This window comes from Agelaius phoeniceus, chromosome 1 (genome assembly GCF_051311805.1).
Source record: "Agelaius phoeniceus isolate bAgePho1 chromosome 1, bAgePho1.hap1, whole genome shotgun sequence".
Taxonomy (NCBI): domain Eukaryota; kingdom Metazoa; phylum Chordata; class Aves; order Passeriformes; family Icteridae; genus Agelaius; species Agelaius phoeniceus.
The window spans coordinates 103,739,121-103,760,722 of NC_135265.1; the positions used below are offsets into that span (position 1 = coordinate 103,739,121).

Genomic DNA, 21,602 nt, shown 5'->3' on the forward strand with positions numbered 1-21,602 from the left:
TGGACAGTACAGTAGGAAGGAATGATGTCCTGTGGATACCATTTTGTTCTGTCTCTGCAAGAGCTGCTTAAAATGACAGGCATCACTCTTGTCCATGTGGCATTTGTCCAGTATTCTGCTGCCTTCTGCTTCAGCTGGCTTTTGGTTTTATCACCCATTCTGCCTGAGGATTTGCACGGTAGACATCTAGCATGAACGCATCTGGATCCAAACAGTGCTGACCTGAAAAGGAAATTGTCAGACATGAATCATAAGATGTTCTGAGCACACAGGGACAGAGCTGTGTTAAAATGTCCTTGAATGTTTCTCTGACCTGCACACAGCTAGCCCAGTTTGGTGTGTTCATCCAGCTAACATCTTGCCGGGATACAGAGAGGGCCTTTGGTAAATTTGCAAGTGATTTTACTCTCTGACAGTCATGAATTTACTGCCACTTCCAGGCAGGATGTCCTGCATTACACTGAGTAATGGACAAGACATTTAGTCAAACGGTGAATATGGTCTTTTCAGAAGCATCAACAACATTGTTAGTGTAAATGCTGCAGTATGGGGGATTTTATTTCTTTGGATTTACTGAACTGGAATTACAACTCTCTGACTTCTACACTATTTTTAAATGCTGAAAAAGTAGCTCTGTAAACAATGTGTTCCCATACAGTAGGATCTTGGAAAGAAATGCAGGGACTCTAACAAGGTTTTTGGGAGTTGCCAATTTGCTAGTTAAAAAAAAAAAATCTTTTGCACTCTGGCTGTTTCATTAGCTGGTGATTGGGAAGTTGTGGCTGCCTTTGCCTGAATGAGGATTTTGTGCCTCTTAGTTGAGTAATAAGGCAATAAATTCTAGAGTTAAGTTGATTTGTTGGACTATATTGCATTTACATGGGGTAATGAAGTAATTTCACTGGTAAGGTTACTTTGCTATGACATAAGATTATGGTAAAATTTTTGTATGGTTACTTATGAGGTCACTGGGGTCCTAATGATTTTATTCAAGTGAAAGCAATATAAATGAATTAATGCATAATCAGTGGACTAAGGTGCCCTGAAGGATCTAGGACTATAAAAATGATTTTAAATGAAGATGCAAATTAAATCTCCCAATTTTTTGGAAGATCATGGTAGGAATATTTAGGATTGTTTCACAAGGTCTTTGGATCATTTTTCTGTTTTAGCATCAGTTGGTCATCCTGTTTGGACAGGCAAAACAAATCACTAATCCAATTTAGTTTTTTGTTATCATCAGTAATAAAGACTGATTCCTGATTGCTGCTGAAGTAAGTCTGTGATGTTTTGTAGTAACTTTACAGAAAGTCTTTAGAGCTGAATCTAGAAGAAATAAGGAATGATCTACTCAGGTAATTTACAACTGACTCCAACACAGCATCCAGAATTTTGGCATGAACACAGAAAGGAGAGAGAGTAAGAAGAGAAAGGATTGTGTAATATCAAATTAAAATATTTTTTTTGACCTTTAGGCCAGAAACTTGTGGGCCACTGTTGTTATTATAAAAAGTGTCACTGCATGAAACAGAAGAAGACAAAAACCCTATTGCAAGGAATTTGCAATCTAAATAAAGCACACAGATTAATGTGAGTACAGAACACCTATATGTGCAGGGGCTGAATTCACAATTCTGTAGGTCTTCATTTGAGGGAGGTTAACACTTGCATACAGCAAGAAAGAAAGAGATCTTGGAAAAATGCTTGACAGCAAGGTGGAGTGTGCTTGCAAGAGGAAGACTAAGGATCTCTTAACCATGGAAAAATGCTCAGCTATGAGAGTGAGAGAGGTTAAGCAAAAGGTCAGATGAATTTGGCAAGACTGTAAGAAGTGCTGCTGAGATCCAGCCGCCGGGTTCATTCTCTCCTGGGGTACCCCTCCTGTCACTCTAGAGTTGGAATAAATGATGCCATGGATTCTAACAGCTTTTGGGTCAGGCTCCTTTCCTCCAAATGGACTGGAGGGTAGGAGAGACCCAGCTGTGTCAAAACAGTGCTGCCCTGAGGTATTTTAGGAGGTTAAGGACATTAAGAATTAATTTTCAAAATTGAGACCTACCTATATTTCCTCCAATTTCATGTAAACTTTGGATCTGGCCTCTCACGTTCTGTGATGCTCCATGGCTAGGATAGAAAAAAAAACTTTCAGTTTGTCCTTCTGTTATAACCACTGCCTTATCATACACCATCTATGGTAAGCTAAAGTTTGGTATTTTTTCCCCTGTGAACTGCCTTATTAAAACCAATAACTTCTACCAAATGGACCACTACAGAATAATGAATCTGCCACAGAGGTAGATTACTACATCATAATCAACCAAACCTTCTATATTATTTATTTTATATTATTTATTCAAAGAACAGAATTATGTGGTAACATGGGAAGACTTTGCAGAAAAGACTTTCAGACACAATTTACCATTTCCCATAGCTGTTAATAATTATTACCTTACAGAAATAAAAACATTCTAGACTTATGGATAGAAGTAAAACAATCCCTTTGGGTTCTCTATGTGGTAAGTCTATAAAATATAGGTTTAATGTACATTTTTATTTGTGGTATAAGGGAGGGCAGATTGATTCTATATAGGAGCCAGTTATAAAGTAGAATAAAAAGAGTAAGATAAGTGGTTAAAATTTCTTTGATTGACATAACCATAAATTAGCAATTTTAGATTAGAAAAAGAGTTATTGTAACACAATGAATCTTTGAAGAGGGAGGAATATATTCATTTATAGTTCTGACATTGTTATTCAGAAAAAACAAAATGTTCTGCTTTACCCACCTGTTTTCACAGTGGAATCGAGCCAGGATGTCTTTGGCTTTTGTTTGGCTGTTGAGTTGAATTGCCATAGAGACTTTTGAATGCAGTGGAGCATAAACTCTTATCACCCCCTCGGGTATGTCAGACTGCAAGTATGGAGGGAAAGTGACAGCTCCCTAAAATCAATATTCAATAGAGTAAGTCTAAGGCAAATATTGCTCTAGCTCAATTTGGAAGCAGTTCTGTAACCTCATTTGAGGTTGCTTGCAAAATTCACTGTCCTGCATTCTCTTGGCTATTCAAAAGACATTTACAGTCATACAAATGCAAATTTGTGGACACAAATCAGATACAACACAAAGACACAAATTCTTTGGTAAGTAGCACATAAATGCACACAGGGTAAAGCCCTTGAATTGTAACTTTAACTTATTTCTGTTAACATTGGTCAGTGAACCAGCTGCTTATTTAAAAACATAAAAAATTATTAAGAATATCTGGTTTTCCTTCTAAAGATGAAATTCTCCTGAGGCATAAAAATTCAGTTCTCTGTTTCTGCTTCCTGTAACTTCAACCAGATTGAAGTGTGTGTACAGTAAAACATCAAGTACCATATGGTTTCTGTTAATTTGAAATTTGACCTTGTGTAGGGTTCAAATGATCATCTATGAAGTTTAGGCACTCTTCCATGATTAATGGTGGATAAATCAATTAGCAAGGTTTGCATTCCAGTTCTAATCCAGTTAATACCATGCTGACCAGAACACAATAGTCTCTCCAGTCTCTGTCTCTGTGTAATTTAGAACATCTGAGACCTGGGGCTTGCGTTAAGTGCTCTCAACATTAAACTCAGTTATCCAAACAGAGTCTGCCGCCAATTTACCCTTCATATTTCAGCTTCTTGCCATGGCTACCCTCATTTTTATTAGATGTAAAGCCAATTACTCTGATCAATGGACTTGTCTTCCCAAAGGTGCAATGACTTCAGTAATGGACTCTCCTCAGAGAAGGAGTCTATCTGTGCTCATCCCACACAGAAATTAACTTTGCAGCACAGTGGTCTACACTGCCATTTTAAACAAACATCTCTGTCTCCATCTGCAGCACCAATGGATGTCCTACCCTACCTAAAATACTTCAGTCAGGGCTGGCAAATTCTTGAGAAAGGCGAATTGGAATGTATTTACCATTCATACATAACATTTATCTTTCTACATTTCCTTCCATACATTACCTTCTGCATTTTCTCTCTTGTCTGTACTAGTGGCTCATTCTCTATTTCTCATAACCTTGTGATATCATTCCTTCCTAATTTTTCTTTTCTTTTGTTCTTCAAGACTATTCAACAGCTACAGAGTTCTTCACCATTTCCTTGATTGCTTCTCTTACAATACACCAGCCTTCATTCTTTCAAACATTCATGGAAGACTCTAAATATTTCCTCTCCAGGTTATTAGTTACTACATGAAAATACATGTAAGTTGCTATAGGGACTGTGTAGGTTGTGCATAGAGACATGATATGTCTTGTTGCCCAAATTTATGTTGCACCTAATATGTAAGATAGTTTTAGTTGTCTATCAAAGCAGGATACCCCAAGTAAGTTTCTAGGCAGTAGATTAAAATTGGTGGCTTTAAGACTTTCAAGAAAGGTTTTTCTATCAGATTTTCTTAAGTCCAAACTGCTTCTGGAGCCCTGGAAATCCTCAAAAATGTCCACCTCTCTCCTCTGCTATACAGGGAATAACAACACAATCTACTTCACAGAGCACATTTAGGCACAGTTTAGGTGTCTATGGTAGGCAAACTGAACTTTCTCTATGCTTAAAAAATTAGTGCAAGCTGTAAGACTAAATCTTGCAAGAAGAGTATCAAGTGGCCTGTACCAGGACATGGATAAATGCAATTAATCCTAATATGGATCATTCTACTATTCATCAACAGATCCATGCATTTGTTGAGTATCTACAAATCACTGCTGCCAGGGACAGTCCACATATAACCATTTCTTACGGAACAGGTTGAAAACCAGCTTGGCAGCTTTGGCTGCTGGAAATCATTCTGCCTTCCTTACCTTTTCTCAATCAATTCCCAAAACTTTGTCTTATCAGAGTGTTAGACTGGGAACCACATCTTTCAAGATAATTCTCAAATCAGCTTATTTTGTATGGCAAAATTTCCTCCCCACACTCAGAATCTTTCATGAGATAAACACTGTTTAAAGCTGCCCTTGAAACCTGTATTTTTTCATCACACCTCTGGTCTTTCAGGTCTCTCCCGTTCCATGGTCTTTCTCCTCAAAAGTTTTCTCACTCCTTTGTCAAACATCAGCTGTCTCTTGCTGTTGTTCATGGCTGCCTCATTCATTTTTCTCACTTGGGAAATCAGGAAGGATGGGACCTAGAAGGAGGAAACCAGATCTGAGAATATACAGTAATTTTTTCCCAATTGTTTTGAGTCTTTAGAAGGGCACTGAATTTTAGGCAGCAGAAACTGTGTTTATTCCTGGAAGATACATGCAATCAGTAGCTTCCTCTAACAACCTGCAGTTATCCTTTGGTGAAACTGTAGATGGTCTTTCATGCCATATGAAACTTTAAAGTGATGTTTGCAGCTGCAGGAGCTTTATTAGGAGGTGGTCTTTTGCGACCCCCATTATACTCTCCCTCTGTTATGAGCAAACAAGCTGAGACTGTCAATATCTTCAGGCCAACCTTCAGAAGCCCAGAAAGGTGTACACACTTTTGTCCCATATTATTGTAGGCTAGACTTTAAACAGACATCTAATCACATTCAAGTTTAGTCATATCATCTACACATCCAGATGAAACCATTCTTCTATGCATCACTCTGTATAAACAATGGTGTGGGAGAGGGACTTCCAGAAGGCAATTGATGCTAAAATAGATGTCTTAGATAACTAAAGGTAGTAAGTAATTTTTCAATCCAGAAAAATCTGCCAGGGTGCCTCATTCCAGACATGGAAGACTCCAGTCAGTTTCCAAAGAAACTGTTTCTCCTTGGAAGGTCGGTTTATTCTGATTTCTGCACATGTCCTGCACTGAAATGGGACCATCAAGGGGGAACCAGCACTACTCACAGTCCACAGGATGTCCTGGTACCGGATTAAAAGCCGCACAATGTGCGCGGTGGTGGCGGCTGCTTGCATTTCCTGTTGGTTTGCACGTTTCCCTTTGTAGATGAAGAGGTTTGGTGCAACAATCATAGACACGTTCCACAAGTTCATCTTGTTTTTCCCTTCATTAGCAACCACCTTCTTCAGGAACTGAAGAAAGGCCTGGAAAAAAACAATACTTGTTTAATTTCAGGGAATAATTTTCTTTTGAAATGCAACATTTCAAATGCACATGTCTGGCTGCTACATCTGCACTTGGAAATGAAATTTAGTGGTTTTTTCATAGTATTTGGATTGCTCTGATATTTGTTGTTACAACAACCTTTGTCAACCACAGAGGAATAGTTAATGTTATCAAAACACACATTAATAAATTATCTATCACTTAGACCATAATCCCAAATTTATAAGGCAAATACAGTGTCTACAGTAAGGCTCTGAATCCTATACTAGAGGTAAGATGTACACATATTGCAAGGGAATAGTTACTTCATAGATTACCAAGTGTCCATTTGGAAGCATCTAACCAATGCTTTTTATGTCACAGTCACTTGGGGTGATTAGTCTCTCCAAATCTGCACCAGTCCCACATGCAATATAACCTGAAATTTCTGCCAGCAACCCTCAAACTTTTATTCTGGGATAACAAAAGCAAGAAGAGCTAAGTGGTTGTTCACTGACATTACTTCTGCACATGCTTGGCAGAGTCCAAGGAAATGAATTTCCCCTTTTGGGTAGTTTATTCAGAATTTTGCTTGAATGATTAAATAGCACAGACTGCAGCTGTGGTTAGAGTTGGGGTCTACCAATGACTCCTTCTGCAATATTGTTCTGGTTTCAGCTAGGGTAGAGTTAATTTTCTTCCTTGCATCTGGTACAGGGGCATGTTTTGGATTTAGGATAGGAATAATGTTGATAACACACTGATGTTTTAGCTGTTGCTAAGCAGTGTTTACACTTAGTCAAGTGTAATCTTCAGCTTCTCATGCTGCACTGCCAGCAAGGGGGCTGGGGCTGCACAAGGATTTGGGAGGGGACACAGCCTGGACAGCTGACTCCCAAGGGATATTCCATACTACATGGCATTGTGCTCAGTATCTGAACTGTGGGTAAAACTGGTCTTGGCCCACTACTTAAGAACTGGCTGGGCATCAGTCAGCGAGTGGTGAAAAATTGCATTGTGCACCACTTGTTTTGTGTGTTCTAATTAATGAATCATTATTATTTTCCCATTCATTTCTGTCCTATTAAACTGTTATTGTCTCAACCCATTAATTTTACTTTTTTTTTCAGATTTTCTCACCCATCCCACTGGGAGGGGGGAGGAATGAAGGAATGGCTGTGTGGTGATGTGTTGGCTTTAGAGGGAGTAGAGTTAATTTTATTCACGCTGACTGGTATGGGGTTATGTTTGGGACTTGTGCTGAACACAGTGTTTATAATATAGATTCTTTTTTTGTTATTGCTGATTAGGACTTGCTTAGAGCCAAGGCCTCTTCTGATTTTTGTACTGCCACACTGCTGAGATGCATGAGAAATCAGGAGGAAACACAACCAGAACAGGTGACCAAAGGGATATTCCAGACCATGGGACATCATGCTCAGTGTAAAAAGGTGGGAGGAAGATGAAGGGAGAGGGGGGACTTCTGGGGTGATAGCATTTGTCTTCCCAACTGTTACATGAATGACATCAAGCCCTTCTCCCCTGGTGATGGCTGAACACCTGCCTGCCCATGGAAGTGGTGAGTTCCTTTGTTTTCTCTGCTTTCATGAACAGCCTTTGTTTTCCTATTAAAATCCATTTATCTCGAGTCATTAATTTTCCAGCTTTTACACTTCTTATTCTCTCCCTCATCCAACTGATTGGGGAGGGAGAGAGGAGCTGCATGTGCTTGGTTGCTGGCAAGGGTTAAACTATGACAGGTATTAGCTGCCTCTTAGTTAAACCATGAAAACCATACCATTAAAACCAATGTCTTTGTACCCTGACATAGCAATTCAAACATTTTTACAAACCCAAGAATTACAAAGTAGAAACTGTGCTGGAGAAGTGTCTAAAACCTCATTAGAGACAAGAGAGTGGAGCTGTGTAGAGTTTTGTCATTACTTATATTTTTGTACAGAAGCCTAATTAATGATAGAGTAATAATTAAGACTAGTCCTCTAGCAGGTGTTTTACATATGCAGCTCTATACCCATAAGAACTTTGGTAGCAGAAACAAACCCCATTCTTCACAGAGCACTAGCAGACCTCCAGGTAGTTTGAAGACAGTTGTTCTTGTCCCTTGTTACTGTATAAATAAATTCAGGTAAAGAAGGCAGCTGAACTCATAAGGTTGCATCTAAACTGACTAGTGAAAGGCTTCCAGAAGTGGGAGACCTGCATGGTCCCGATGAGCAGGGGACCTGGTGAAATGTCTGGAGGTTCCCAGGAAGTTGTTCACCCAGGTTTCCTTGATGAAGAAACAGACCCAAAGATGCAACCAGTGTCTCTTAGGGTCAGGACACAGCTGCAGTCAGATCTGGGATCTCCCAAGCATCCAAAATGCTTGTAGCCACTGTTTTTGTATCAGGAATTAGGACATGGTGGTGGGCATGGGTTTGTAAGGCAAGCCAGCTGAGGGTGAGCTCCTGACATGTGTACTACAGATGCATGCTTTTACTTTGGATTACATGCTGTAGTCTGGTCCAGTGCCCTGAAAGCCCTTCCAGAACCAGGAGTGTACTAGAAAAGCTCCTACAGGGCAGCTTCTCTTTTAAATTCATCCTGGAGAATTTCAGTTATACAGAAAATCCAGAAACTGGACCTCCTTTGTCCAACCTAAGTGAGGAATATGCCTCTTTGAAATGAGTGCTCCATAATAATGATGCCTGACATCCAGCAGTTGGAGACCCCAGCAACTATTTCTTAGTTGCTTGTAAAAGAAATGACAGCCAGGAAATTTGAACATCTTTTCAAGGAAATCATCAAAAACACAGATTAATACTTTTCTAGCATAGCATCTGAAAAAAATGAGTCGCTCACTTAAAAGTCAAAAGTACCACAGATGGCAGGTGATAGCAAATGAAGAACTCACCTTGGCTGTGTCTCTGTTGGCTTCAGGCATCAGCATGATCAACAGATGCAAAGCTTGTAGCTGTAACTTGATCTTGGAGATTTCTAAGGACATGAATAATTAATGCTTTTGAAATCCCAACTGCAATTGGTTTGTTCTAAAAACCTTGTGTGTCAGCAGTTCTAGACATACCAGCTAGTGTCTGGCTGAGACTAGCATGCTTAGGTGTTGATTAACCATACACTTTTCCCCTAATAAAAAATCACCTTAATGAGTGGCTTTTTTTCTCATCATCTTGGATGATGAGAAAAACCAGGGACATAAGGCGCTATAAAAATCTATCTACACAGTAACAATCCAGTATTTTTTAGTACTAGCTAGTTTCTCTTAGATATCTGTGTATTTGTTGTAGGGAATAAAATCACTTTACTCTGCACAGACATGTCCTGGTCAGTCTCCTCCAAACTGCTGAGCCATTGTAACTGCATGCAGCCTGGGACTCATAAAGAGTCCACACACACTCAGGTATGTGAAGTTATGGAAAGAGGTCACCTCCTTCTGCCCTTTAAGCTACTCATGGAGACACTGAAAGCATGACTGCAACCTTATGTAAAGTTTTCTGTACCAATTTGCTAATAAATTCACCATCCTGAGACTTTAAGTCTGTCCTAGCTTGAGTAACTTTACAGTGAAGTCATAGGTATGGCAAGGTACAACTGCATTCTTCCTGGAAGAGAAATGAACAAAATGTACTGAGATTGAGAGGGTGTATGTACACTGAAAACAAAGCCCAGCTGCCTGAACTTTTCTGTGCTCACACATATCGCTGTAACAATGATCTGACCTCAATATAAACTTTAACAGAAATAAAATAGGTCCAGTAGGTCCAGTAGATAAAGGACAGTGATTTGAGTTTACCTTGCAGAAATTTTCATTTGTGAAACCTACAGTTAATGTGAATCAGAGTCTATACATGAAAGTCATTACTCAGTCACTGTTTACTCACAGGTTCCAAATTTTACATTAAACAGTTGTTTTGTTCACATAACAAGCCTGTGCCATTAGCTGAATGCAGACACCTTTCTCATTTGAAAACAAAACTTTGCAGAAAATTAAAATGTTTAGGCAAAGCACTGGGTCTTTCTCTCTACTTCAGAGGGAGAAAAAAATTATATGACTTTTATTTATAGACTTCAAGAGAGAATGTCTACTCTTGCATTTTATCATTATATCAGTCCATACTAAATCCATTTCCACATACTTTCTACTAATGTGATGAATGCAGGCAGATATTCTACTGTGAAGAGTGGGCTGGGGAGTTCTCTTATAAACATTTTTAGCAGTCCCGCTGCATCATTATTTCGTACTTGGTCCCAGTCAAAAGTGTCTTCATAAAATTTTGCCTCAAGTTCTTGATGGAGATTCTGAAAAAGAAAAGAAACATTTGGCCTTCAATCATTGCTGCTGATCCAGCAATTTGTGATCACTTCAGAAACCCCATTACAAGCAGCAGACAGGTTTGTACAGTACTTGAACTAAAGCAGCCCTAACCCAGTGACAGCCATGTGGAGCTCAGAGCAGGTTAACAAGTCAAGTTCCTGCAGATATTTGGCAACCCAGGCTAAATTTGGTTTGCTATAGCTAGATTTCTGCCAGTGAACAATTTGAACCACCTTAAAGCAAGGCATTTTGTGCAATGTCTTAGAACTAGAAGGAGAAAACTCAGTTAGCACAGCTGTTCATTTTGTTTAAAACACTCTCCAGAGGTTTTGACCCTTAAGTCACAAAGGAGTGGTGTTTCTTCCTCACTGCCAGTGAACTTGCTAGATACTCTGAATCCATGGGCCTTCAGCAAATGGCTTAAAATTCAGGTCTTCCCATCTTTGAAAGGAAGTTTTATGTTAGGATAATTATAGTTAGATTTGGTCAAACTGTAGAAAAATAAAGATTCGAAACCATTACTCTCAGAAAAAACCTTAATGCATAAAACCCCCCCTGCAAACCTCTAAAGACACAGGAGAGGTTTAAGATAGAATTGATGATGATACCATTTTGGGTTCCCATTTAATCCCCTTGTTCATCCTGCTCCATAACAGAGGTCAGTAAAGTTCTGGAGGGTCACTAGCCAGTGTTCAAAACACATATGTGAAAGGGAAATACTCAGCAAGGCTCCTAGTAGGAACAGGATTTGGCTTCAAACCCAGATCACTGTTCAAAAAATGCACACTCCTCAAAAAATTGTTGAGTTTAAAAGATTGAAGGACAGTATTTTAATATAAAAATGTCCATAAATAATGCAGCTTTCACAATTATTACTGGCCAAACACTGTCCTCTCCATAGGAAGTTTGTTGCTGCTTTTTATGAGACCATCTATGACAAAATATATCTGTAGCAAATATTTGGTTTTGGATCATGATTTTGTCAGTTGTACTTTAATATAATGCACAGTTCAGTCCATTCAGGCAGAAAAGCTTTTAGAAATGAATTCTGCTTGCCACGTCTCACATGAATGGAAGGAAATTACATATCAAGTACAGCCACACATAATGAAGTAGAATGGCTGCACAAACGGAAGTAGAAAGTCGTTCAGGATTTGGCATAAAATGCTACAGTCTCATTTTGACTAGCACATTTTACTGGTTTTAATCTGGGCTATCTCAGCTTCCTCTGTATTCACATCCTTTGCACATAATCAATACAAACACCTAGACTGAATTCTCTCCTGTAACTGACTGGAAATGTGGAACAGAAATCCTCACCTCATCAAAAGCACAAGAGGACAGAATTCTACTCCATATTTTTCTGCTGAGTACTGGGAAAAAGCCACAAAAACAGAATGCAAGATTTTGGAAACATAAACATTTTAAATATAACTATATAACTATATATAACTATATATATATATAGTTATATATATCTCTCTCCACACAGGTAAGCATGTATTTTATACACTCAATTCTCTCCCTTCCTGCCTTGTATACATGTATCTATGTATGCATCTAATACTTTTAAAATATGTGCTGCTTTTTTTTTTTTAACATGACTGGTCCTTCACTAGACTGTCATACAGTTTTGGTTCACTGGAGCTTTTGTTACAGGGAAAAACTTGTATTCATTTCTTTTAGTCTTTGTTTCATAGAAGAGCAACCTTTAATCATTTCCATATGCCTTTTCTTTCTCCAAACAAGACTGAAATAAAGTTGGAATGCCCTTAGGTCCTAATGTCATAATAATGTATGAAGGCTTTTCAAGGATGAAATCTGGATCTGCTTTGGAAAAAATCTCTCTCTTGCTCACTGGTTTGTTGGGCAGACTCAAATGAAACCAAAACTCAAATAATTTAAAAACTTTGACATGGGCAGTTTAACTTACCACCTAGTATGGAGGAGTTGCATATGAAGTCATATCTCATAGCAGCTCCCAGGATACAGGTTGTGAAAAAGAAGTGAACAAGACACAGTGCAGTGTATGCAAAGAATATGAAAATAATTGAATTAGAGCACAGCCCTGCTGTGTAATCTCCAAGGAAAGACTGGAAAAATTTGAGATTGTGTGAAATTACATTCAATCATCTGTATGAAAAAATGAGGAAGCTGAAAAGTACAGGGCAAGTTAGGAGCTCCCTTCTGCAAGATGTGGCACTTTTCAAGGCTTTCGGGGCTTTTATCAGTGCATGGAGTCGAAGGAGCTGGGATGCTGCTGCCTAACTTTGGTGTGTTTCATGTGATGCTGCTTTTTCTTATTCAGCCATTTTTTATGATCCTCAGCCCACCCAATTGTTTAGCAATCCCCATCATTTGTGTGGCTGCCACAATGTTGAGACTTCCTGCCTCAGAACACAAAACTAGCTCCCTTGAGGATGAAAAAAGTGGGAGTAGGATGCACTGTAAGGTGTTGCTTAAACAAGATAAAAAAACAAGCCTAAGGGAAAAGAAAAAAAAAAAGAAAAAAAGCAAAAATCTGGGAAAGAGATAGACACTACTAAGCCCAGAAAAAAGCCCAACCAACCAAAAAACTGCCTTGTTTTTCTAATTTGCCTCCTCCAGCTCCTGGAATGAAGTTGGTCTGGAGAAACAATTGCAAATATTACTGGCCCACAGTGTCAGGTTATTGGGTGCCAATTATACTGTGTTCATAGCCCACAAATAGCCTGTGAAAATGCAGTACTTCAGGCTGCCAGCAGTGAACAGAGGCCAAATTTCTCTCACTTGGATCATGAAATTGCGAGATCACAGACGATAAATGGAAAATAAAATGACACAGAGGTTAAAATGACATAGAATAAGATCTTTATCTGATGTTCACTCAGTTTAGGAACTCTGCATTTCCAAAATAAATTAAAACAGAGATAAGATCACAGCAATTTTGGATGACAGAGATAAACTGAAAGGATGTCAGTTTTCTCCAAGTTTTGTGGAGAAAAATCACATTCAACATCCTCTGTGCTTTATATAGAACGTTAACTAAATCAAAGTAATAGACCAAATGGTCTGTGATTTATTGGTTCCCAGGAACTAACCTGACCTTTCACTGGCAGGAGTAGGAATGCTGAGCTACACAGATCAGTGTTTATGTGCAGTCTGAATTTGTGTGTATGCTGTATTATTTTACATAGAGTCTGTGGTCCAGAAGACAGAAAACTGGCTTGAGTGTGTACCTTGACTCTGGAGGCAGATCCAGGAACCCGTAGAATTCCTTCCGTTTCCAAACCTGTTTCCTCAAGCTTGAGCAGCAGCTGAAAGAAGAGACAAAAAAAATCTAGGAAAATACTCAGAAGTGCTTAATACTCCTGACTTTCTTTTCAACCTAGGTATCCTTGAAATGAATCTGAAAAAGATACATTTCTATGCAATCAGCTAACGAAATCCAGCCAGCTCATGTAAATAAATCTGCCTAATTTGTCTCCATAGTCCTGATCCTGAAGTAAGGAGTATGCAGAGTATAGAAAACTGCTAATGCAATAGGCCCCTCTGTCCTTGGCTTGAGAGTTAGCACTGCTATAGAACAATTAACACATAAACATATTAATGAAACAGCAGATATGCTTAAACACAATGGTGTTTTGAAGGAAAAATAACCTCTGAGGAATGTTTAAGTGTGCCCCAAGGGGCACAATGGAAAGGCCTATAGATAACATAGGTTTTTGGAACTGAGAACTCTGATTAGGGAACGATCCCAGGATATTTTATTTTCAAATTTCTGTGAATAGAGGACTAAACTTTTCACTCCAATTGGTTATTAAAAAAAAAAGCTTTGATTTTATTTAATTTTGAACACTGAGGAAAAAAATAAAAATTCCAGCATTTAATCATACAGCTCTGGAATTTCACCACCAGATCTACTTCCTGCCCTAACCTTGATTCTTCTGATTTCCAATGTTATCTTGATAGGACAGCAGTGGAGCTAATCACAAAGTCATGTAAATGCTCAAGTTGGGTCAGTGTTTCCCCTGACACTCCCCAACACTTCTTCTTTTGTCAGTATTTACAAGGAAATCTGTTGCCATTTTGAGTCTGTGTAAATCCGTGCAACTGCACACGTACTTGTGTCGGTGTACCTGCCTCCAAGACATCCACAGGACATCCCTGGCCAAATGTCTCATTTAGATACCATTGTCTTGTCATACAAACCTCAATCAGAAGATACCACCTCCATTCTGCAAACAGTAGCCAAGTAATATCTATGGTTTGAATTAATGTTAAATTAAAACTCCTGAAACAACAACTCATCTCTGCCTCTTCTGCACACACACAATTTTGCTTGGCTCTCTATTTTAATGAAAAAGGGAAACAGAAAGACATTTTCTTCCTGAAGTTTCCTGCATGGTATCACATAATTACAAAAATCAAAAAGGGTCCCCACCAGAGATAAAAAGCCACAAAAGGAACAATTTTCTCTCCTTATCACAAAGTTTTCAAACCACAATATTCAGTCAGTCTCTAGACACCTGCCAGTCTGAAACTTCTCTGATCTGATGACTCCTCTGAGTGTCAATGCAAATGGTGGAAAAGCAAATCCTAGTGACCAAGCAGGCCAAGTGACACTCACTTTTTGGAAGATAAGGGGCACTTTTATTCCAGGAAACTTCTTTTGGTCATTCTCCAGCAGCACGGTGAGGGGGACTCCGAAAAGACCATTCTCTTAAAAATAACAACAACAAATGTGAAAAGGAGGAAACACAGCCCTGTAAGCACCTTCTTCCAAAGCTGATGGAACATGAAGGTGGCTGCAGAGGGGATGCCACACACGGTACCTCGTCCCCGCACCCTCTCCACGCGGTTCCTCTTCAGCTCCACGCCCAGTGCATCATAGAAGGCCGTGAGCTCGATCAGGGAGAGGTAGCGGATCTTCTTCATGTCTTCGGGAGATAGGTCCCCGACCTCCGTCAGCCCAAAGCGGCTCTTCCGAACGATGAATTTCTACAGCAGAGATGGGCCGCGTCTTTATTTGCACCAAAGTTACAGGAAGTGGGTTTTTGTTTAAAAAGAGACGCGCGGATGGGACTGGAGGTCACGTTCAGGTAGATGGATAACAATAAAGAGATAACTATAGCCCTGTAGATTGGCCTGGTATGGTGACACAGCTGGCATCCACCTGAACATAAAACTGAGCTTCTTGCTCACCATGCACCCTTGCAGTTTGACTGGGAAGTGGTGCTGGAGCACCTCAGTGTCTGCACTTCAGCTGGGACAAATGAGTTATGTGCTTCTTTAAAAGTTTTGCCCAGTTTCTGAAGGATGTAGCATTTTGCTCCGCTCCTGCCTTCCCCAAAACATCTTCAAATGCTGCTGAAGTGGGTGACACAGTTAATCATGGATATGGCTCTATATCAGTTGTGTATGTGCAATGAATTCATGCCTGCTTTGCATAATGCTATTAACTTATGAGGTCTTACAGGGGAGTTCAAACTGAAGATCTGAAGAAAAGCCCAGAAGCAAAACTGCTTAGTTCAGAAGCCAACCTGCCAACTTAGGGGTATTTTTTATTACTCAAGAAAGCTTAGAAACAGGACTCCCGGCAGCCAACAAATAATTTATTCAAGTAGACTTAAACTAAATGATACTGAGTAATTTGGGAGCATGTGAAGATGTCTACATATTTTAGAAACTGCAGTGTCAGGGACCAGAGCCAGGAATGTTGTGCCATAACAGATGCATTTGTACAAATGTCAAAAAGAACAAACACCCATCAGTTTCTGACATAACTGTTAGACATAATAACAAAGTCATAGTCAAAAAAACATGGTAAAAAACATGCTTTTCAAAGAACTGTGTATCTTTGGTATTGTACTTTTTTTAAAATTTAAACCAGGTATTGTTAATAAGAGGCATAAATAAATAGTATCACAAAATCATCTCATTCCTTACGGAACTGAATGGAAACTCAGCCTCTATTAATGTTTTGCTTCTGGAGATTTCAGCTCAGTCCTTCATTTTTTTAAACAAATTTAGACTCAACAGATTTAACCCATCTTTAAATTAAGCCAGTCAAACTGATTAAGAAAAAGGTAAACAAAAAAAAATACCCAAACAAACCTTAAACCTAATCGAAACAGAAATTAAACTTACACCAGATTTCAAAGGGAAGAGGGTACAAAGGACACCTAGATCATGTAGTTTAGGACTTCATAAACTACACTGCATATGGTCTTTCAATAGGGGTTAACAATAATTGGGGGAGAAAGAGTGTAGGGAATGGAATGACTTTTTTACTTGCTGCCTGGGGCATTTTTAGCCCAGAATATTCCCTCCTTAGAATGCACTGTTAGCCTTTTTCTGAGACCTAATGTAACAAAAGCGGCATGGGAGTTAGCCTTCTGAAGAAACATAAAATACTAAAGAATATCTACACATTTTGATTCCAGTGATGCAAAAAGTACAAAAGCAGTCAAAACACAATAAATCACCTTGAAAAAAAGGGAAAAAAACCCAGACTGTATACATGTATTTTCAGGGGGGAAAGAGAAAAAATTCTAAGCACTGCAAAACTGATTAAAAAGGGTACTACAAAGATTTTCCACAGTGGCTGTTTGACTCCTAGGGGTCACTATGATGTGATGCTGTGGTTAATACAAACTTTGGGGCTGGCTCTCTTTGTCTTGTGTCACAATTTTCCAGTGGTTTTTCTTACCGTGGTGTAATATGCAGGTTTGAAGGAGGCTGTGCTATCCTGAAATTAGATTACCAATGTTTTGGCTAAGGATCATGTCTGATATTTTGCAATGTTGTTTCTGTGCAGTGTACTCAGACTTGTACTTCTGTGGTATCTTCAACTAAGTCACATGGACCATGGTCCCACATTGGAGAAATCACATGTACTTTGGGGAAATCCCTATGCTCCTGGGGATGTTGAGTTGATTCTTGTAGGAGACAAGGGACTGCCTGCTGCAGGGGACATGCTATTTTATGATATACAATATCTGTGCAGCTCTGTACACACCATCAATGAAGTTGGCTACGTTGTCAGGCCCACCCTGGAGAAAGTGTGATGTTCCATAGCCTCCAGTGTAGCCCCATTGTCCTTCTGAGTGTAGGTGACTGGCAGCTCAGGGTAACAGAGTGTGAGGTGATTTTTCTGCTGAGGCCCATTACAGTCTGAGTCATTATGGGAAAGAACCAAACACCACGAGCAGCAGCAGTTGAAGCTAGGGAAAGGCCAACATCAACAGCTATGATTGCTCACTTTTTTCAGAAATGCTCTGCAATGACCTGGCATGTTTCTTGTGTGGCCTTCTGAACTCATAAAATTCTGTCCTGCACACAGAGCAGCTCAACTCCAGCACAATACTGGCATTTTCTAAGGCTTATCAATTATGAATCCACAGATCCATTATATTCAATATGGCATCTTCTCTTCCCTTTTTGTCATCAGTTGCCCAGCTCTATAAACTAGGAATTGTCTGTGCTGTTGCAGAGAATATTTCATGAGTGTGCATATGGGTAGTAACGACCAAAATCATGATGAGTGTAGAAATGCCCTTAGTCACCACCAAGTTATCCCCACCAAAAAAACCCCAAAAATCCAAACAACCAAAGACAGAAAAAACAACACAGGGATTTCACATAAATTATGTAATCTATGTGGTGTCTTATCATTTAAAAGAGAAGCTTACTTCTGCATCTCAGCTTCTTCCTTGATGGAATCTGAGACGGCAACTGACTAATTCTCAGATAATTCAATGTCTGTGTGGATTGTAACCATTTTAGATTAGTTTGGGACCTCAGGACATCATAACATTCAGGAAATTTTTCCAAATACATTACAGACACTTCATACATGTCACTGAAAAGGTGGTACTGGAAGCACTAAATTAATGCTCCAGTTTTCAGTGGTGGAAGTTGTGAGGGCTGATCTGAGTAGAAAAGTGACTTCTATGACTTCATTACATAATTCCAGACAATGACACAACTGCTCAGTGCATGTCTGGATGATATGGCAAATTTTTCTTGAAAAATTCATGTACAATCTCCTATTGTGTGATTTGCTCTCAATACTGACTGGAAACAGCCAGTACTGCTGCAGGAACAAGGTTTGCTTTCCTCCCTTCATCTTCAACTTTAAATCCACATGTTAACAAAGGCAGATAATCTGCGGGGGAAAAAAGTAGGAAAGCAGACAGGTAACAAAAATGATTGTTAGTTTTAATGACAATAAGCAATTTTTATTTCTGGGTGAAAAAATTGTGGATGATGCAATATTTGTGGACTGAGTTACACATACTCATCTGGGAGCACACGTTCATGATGAGTACAAGTTAAAACCTGGCTTGGATATCCATATTAACTTTGGGAATGAGTCACAGGCAGTAGGCAGGCACACAGAGAAGCCTCTACAAAGCACACACTGCAAAGGCCAGATCATGTATCTCAACAGACTCCATTGTGCTGGGGATATGAAACAGGAAATTGCTGTGTTAAAGAAAACAATTGAGGAAATATATGGAGAAGAAACTTACTGGCAAAGCTGAGTCTTCCTTTTTGAACCTCTGGTTTTTTGGCCACTCTTGGTTTTTTGGAAGGACTGTAATGGATTCTGAGAAAGAGACATCATAGGAGAGCTCTTCTGTTATGGAGGGGCTGCCTTTATCTGTTCCACAGTCTAGACAGCTCTTAGCTGAAAATAAGGGAAATTATATATGAATAGTAAATTGCATTTAGTACAGAGACATTAAAAATTTGAACCAAGAAGACAAAATTCTTGAGAAAGTAATAAAGGAAGTGCTTCAAAGAGGAATTTCAGTGCAAACCACAGCATGTTCCTGTTTTGTCTTGAGGAAATAACCCCTTAGAAATAAAATCCCTATTTTCATTTTAGATTATTTAACTTGTTGCTTTCTGTGAGAAAGATAGTTAAACTGGAACTTCCTGTTTATCAGGAATTACCAAGTTTTTTTACTCCATCCTTGTCTTCCCAGGCCAGCAAACTGTGGTGGCACTTGTCAAATGAACAATTAAAAATAAAAGGTCTTGTCAGAAAAATGCTGTTGACACAGTTTCTCAGGTTACTGATGACTTATATATAATCACAAGACATTGTGCATATATTTTCTGTAGTGACATACACATATTTCTCATTGTTGATAGTTTAGGTGTACAGCACCATAAAAGGACAAAACATACAATATTCCAGTTCGAAAAACACTGTATCTACCGGCATTTATAGTAGATATTGTGAAATGACTTAATGCTTTTCTCTAAAATTTAGTCACCTCCTTAAATTACTGGATGTCAGAGGAAAATTCTTGAAATCAGTACAATCAAGTCCAGAAATATGCTATTGTCATGGAGGCCAAAGTGTGAAAACATAAATGAGTTACAGGGTTGCCAACTTTCCTGATGGATCTCTAGTATCTCAGGTCAATTTTTAGATTTCCTGTAAGGTTCAGCTCCTAAATCTATTTGGGATGGAATCATAAATTTAATTGAAATGAAGTAAAATTTCAGCCTCCAGGACTACAGAGAAGAATTTACTAACATGACACAAGTGTATTCAAAAGCCGTGGCAATCAGAAAGTGAATTAAAAAAAATTACATGTCTTAAAAACTTGTGCATGCCCCATGTTCTCTGAATCATTGCATTTACAGTTACAGGGACTTTTCTGCAACACTACATATTTTACAAGTCTAATATGAAAAAAGTTAAGTGTGTTATTAGGTGGCTTCTGGTTTCTGAACTGTGGCTTTAGTTGTTGTCTAATGTCCAAGCCATTTAAGGTGTTTTCCATCTCTCTTCCCATCTCTCTTGGACACGGCACCACAGACTGCTCATGGTACTTCTGGGCATTTGGTTCCCCATCTGTTTCAGTAAAACTGCTTGCAGAGCACAAGTATCAGCAAAGCAGCTTTTGCCACCAAGGAAAATGTCTGTGCCACTGTATCCAGAGGTAAACATCCAAGGGACTAGTTTAGAAATTTGGATACTAATATCCCTGCCTTGAACAATGGTGATGGGAAGAGCTTTCAAACTAAGAGATGAACATTCTCATGGAAGGTTGCTGACAATTATCCAGACATTGTGTAGAGGAGAGCGATTACTTTCATTAGCACTGCCAATCACTGTCAGGGTAAAGAATTTAAGGGAAAACACCATTCATAGATCAGAATAACAGGGCAGAACTAGGAAAATTATAAATTTCTAATACTACAATTTCTGCAGTACTGGAGAAGAAATGTGGAGGAAATATACCTCTTTGATTTGCAACAAGAAAATACACTGATATATTTGGGACAAATTCTGCATGATATTGCTTACATATTATTTTCACATTCCCAGTCTTGCAGTGATCAGCATTTTTTAGATGCTGATGCCTCAAGGGCAGCATTCTGTGTCTGTACAACACTGATCTTTAATGGCAAACTTTAGTTCCTGCATGACAATAAGCTGACAATGATTTTAAAGAAATATACGCAGCACTGCCCCAACATGAAAGAGGGGACGGACCTCTGAACCATAAAAGGGTCTTTCTGTCTGTCATTTTACCAAGAGGAAGTGAACACTGGTTACATGTTGTCATACTCACAGCTAACTGATTTCCAAACTGGCTTCTGCCCAGGAAGCTGGATACCATTAGAAGATACTGGTGACACTGGAACTGTCTCAAATGTGGGCTGATAGGCAAGGAAAAATGATCAGACTGCAGTGAAGGCAAACGTCTACGGACAGAAACTGCTACAGTTCAAGCAAAGGTGTATCATTCTCAGCATACACTCTCTTGACAAGATTAAACAATCTGTTGTGATTCTTCAGAGCATATATTTCAAAGCCAAGCCTGAGAATCAATCTTCCCCAGACTGCATAGATTTGGACCGTGGGGAGGTCAGTAATACTGCAGCTTGCTGTACCTAATGAGTCCTGTCCTATAAAATGACTGAAATTAGCTAAGTAAATTGCTGTACAGAATTAGGCTAACTGAAAGGTCCTCCTCAAATTGTAATTCATCCTGGCTTTAATAATTTTGGCCACAAATCTTTTTGAAGACTCTCTGGCACAAGTTGAATACCTGCTCTTCCCAGGGACCTGTCAGAAATCAGTTAGTCTGCTACCTCTTGTGATTTGGGCACCAGAAAGCTATTAAAGGATGGATGTCCTCCCACAGGTTATGCACTAATACTTTCATCAGTGAATTGCAACAAACAACTTGAGGGA

General features: G+C 39.1%; 1 protein-coding gene across 2 annotated transcripts in view; it reads right to left on the reverse strand.

Annotated features, from left to right (window-relative positions):
* The window catches only part of ARHGAP28 (Rho GTPase activating protein 28), a 72,671-nt gene continuing 51,069 nt past the window's right edge, over positions 1–21,602 (reverse strand). Inside the window, exons 4-15 of one of the 2 annotated variants that reach the window (XM_077184326.1) lie at positions 20,977–21,064; positions 18,913–19,070; positions 15,211–15,376; positions 15,006–15,097; positions 13,615–13,692; positions 10,218–10,380; positions 8,978–9,060; positions 5,865–6,062; positions 5,021–5,164; positions 2,787–2,911; positions 2,060–2,124; positions 1–222 (exon numbers count right to left, since the gene is read on the reverse strand). In XM_077184326.1, coding sequence (XP_077040441.1) covers positions 131–222; positions 2,060–2,124; positions 2,787–2,911; positions 5,021–5,164; positions 5,865–6,062; positions 8,978–9,060; positions 10,218–10,380; positions 13,615–13,692; positions 15,006–15,097; positions 15,211–15,376; positions 18,913–19,070; positions 20,977–21,064 — 1,452 coding nt within the window. In that variant the 3' untranslated portion in view covers positions 1–130. Of the gene's footprint in view, positions 223–2,059; positions 2,125–2,786; positions 2,942–5,020; positions 5,165–5,864; positions 6,063–8,977; positions 9,061–10,217; positions 10,381–13,614; positions 13,693–15,005; positions 15,098–15,210; positions 15,377–18,912; positions 19,071–20,976; positions 21,065–21,602 lie in introns of both variants that reach the window. The other variant, XM_054640556.2, reaches the window with a different exon arrangement.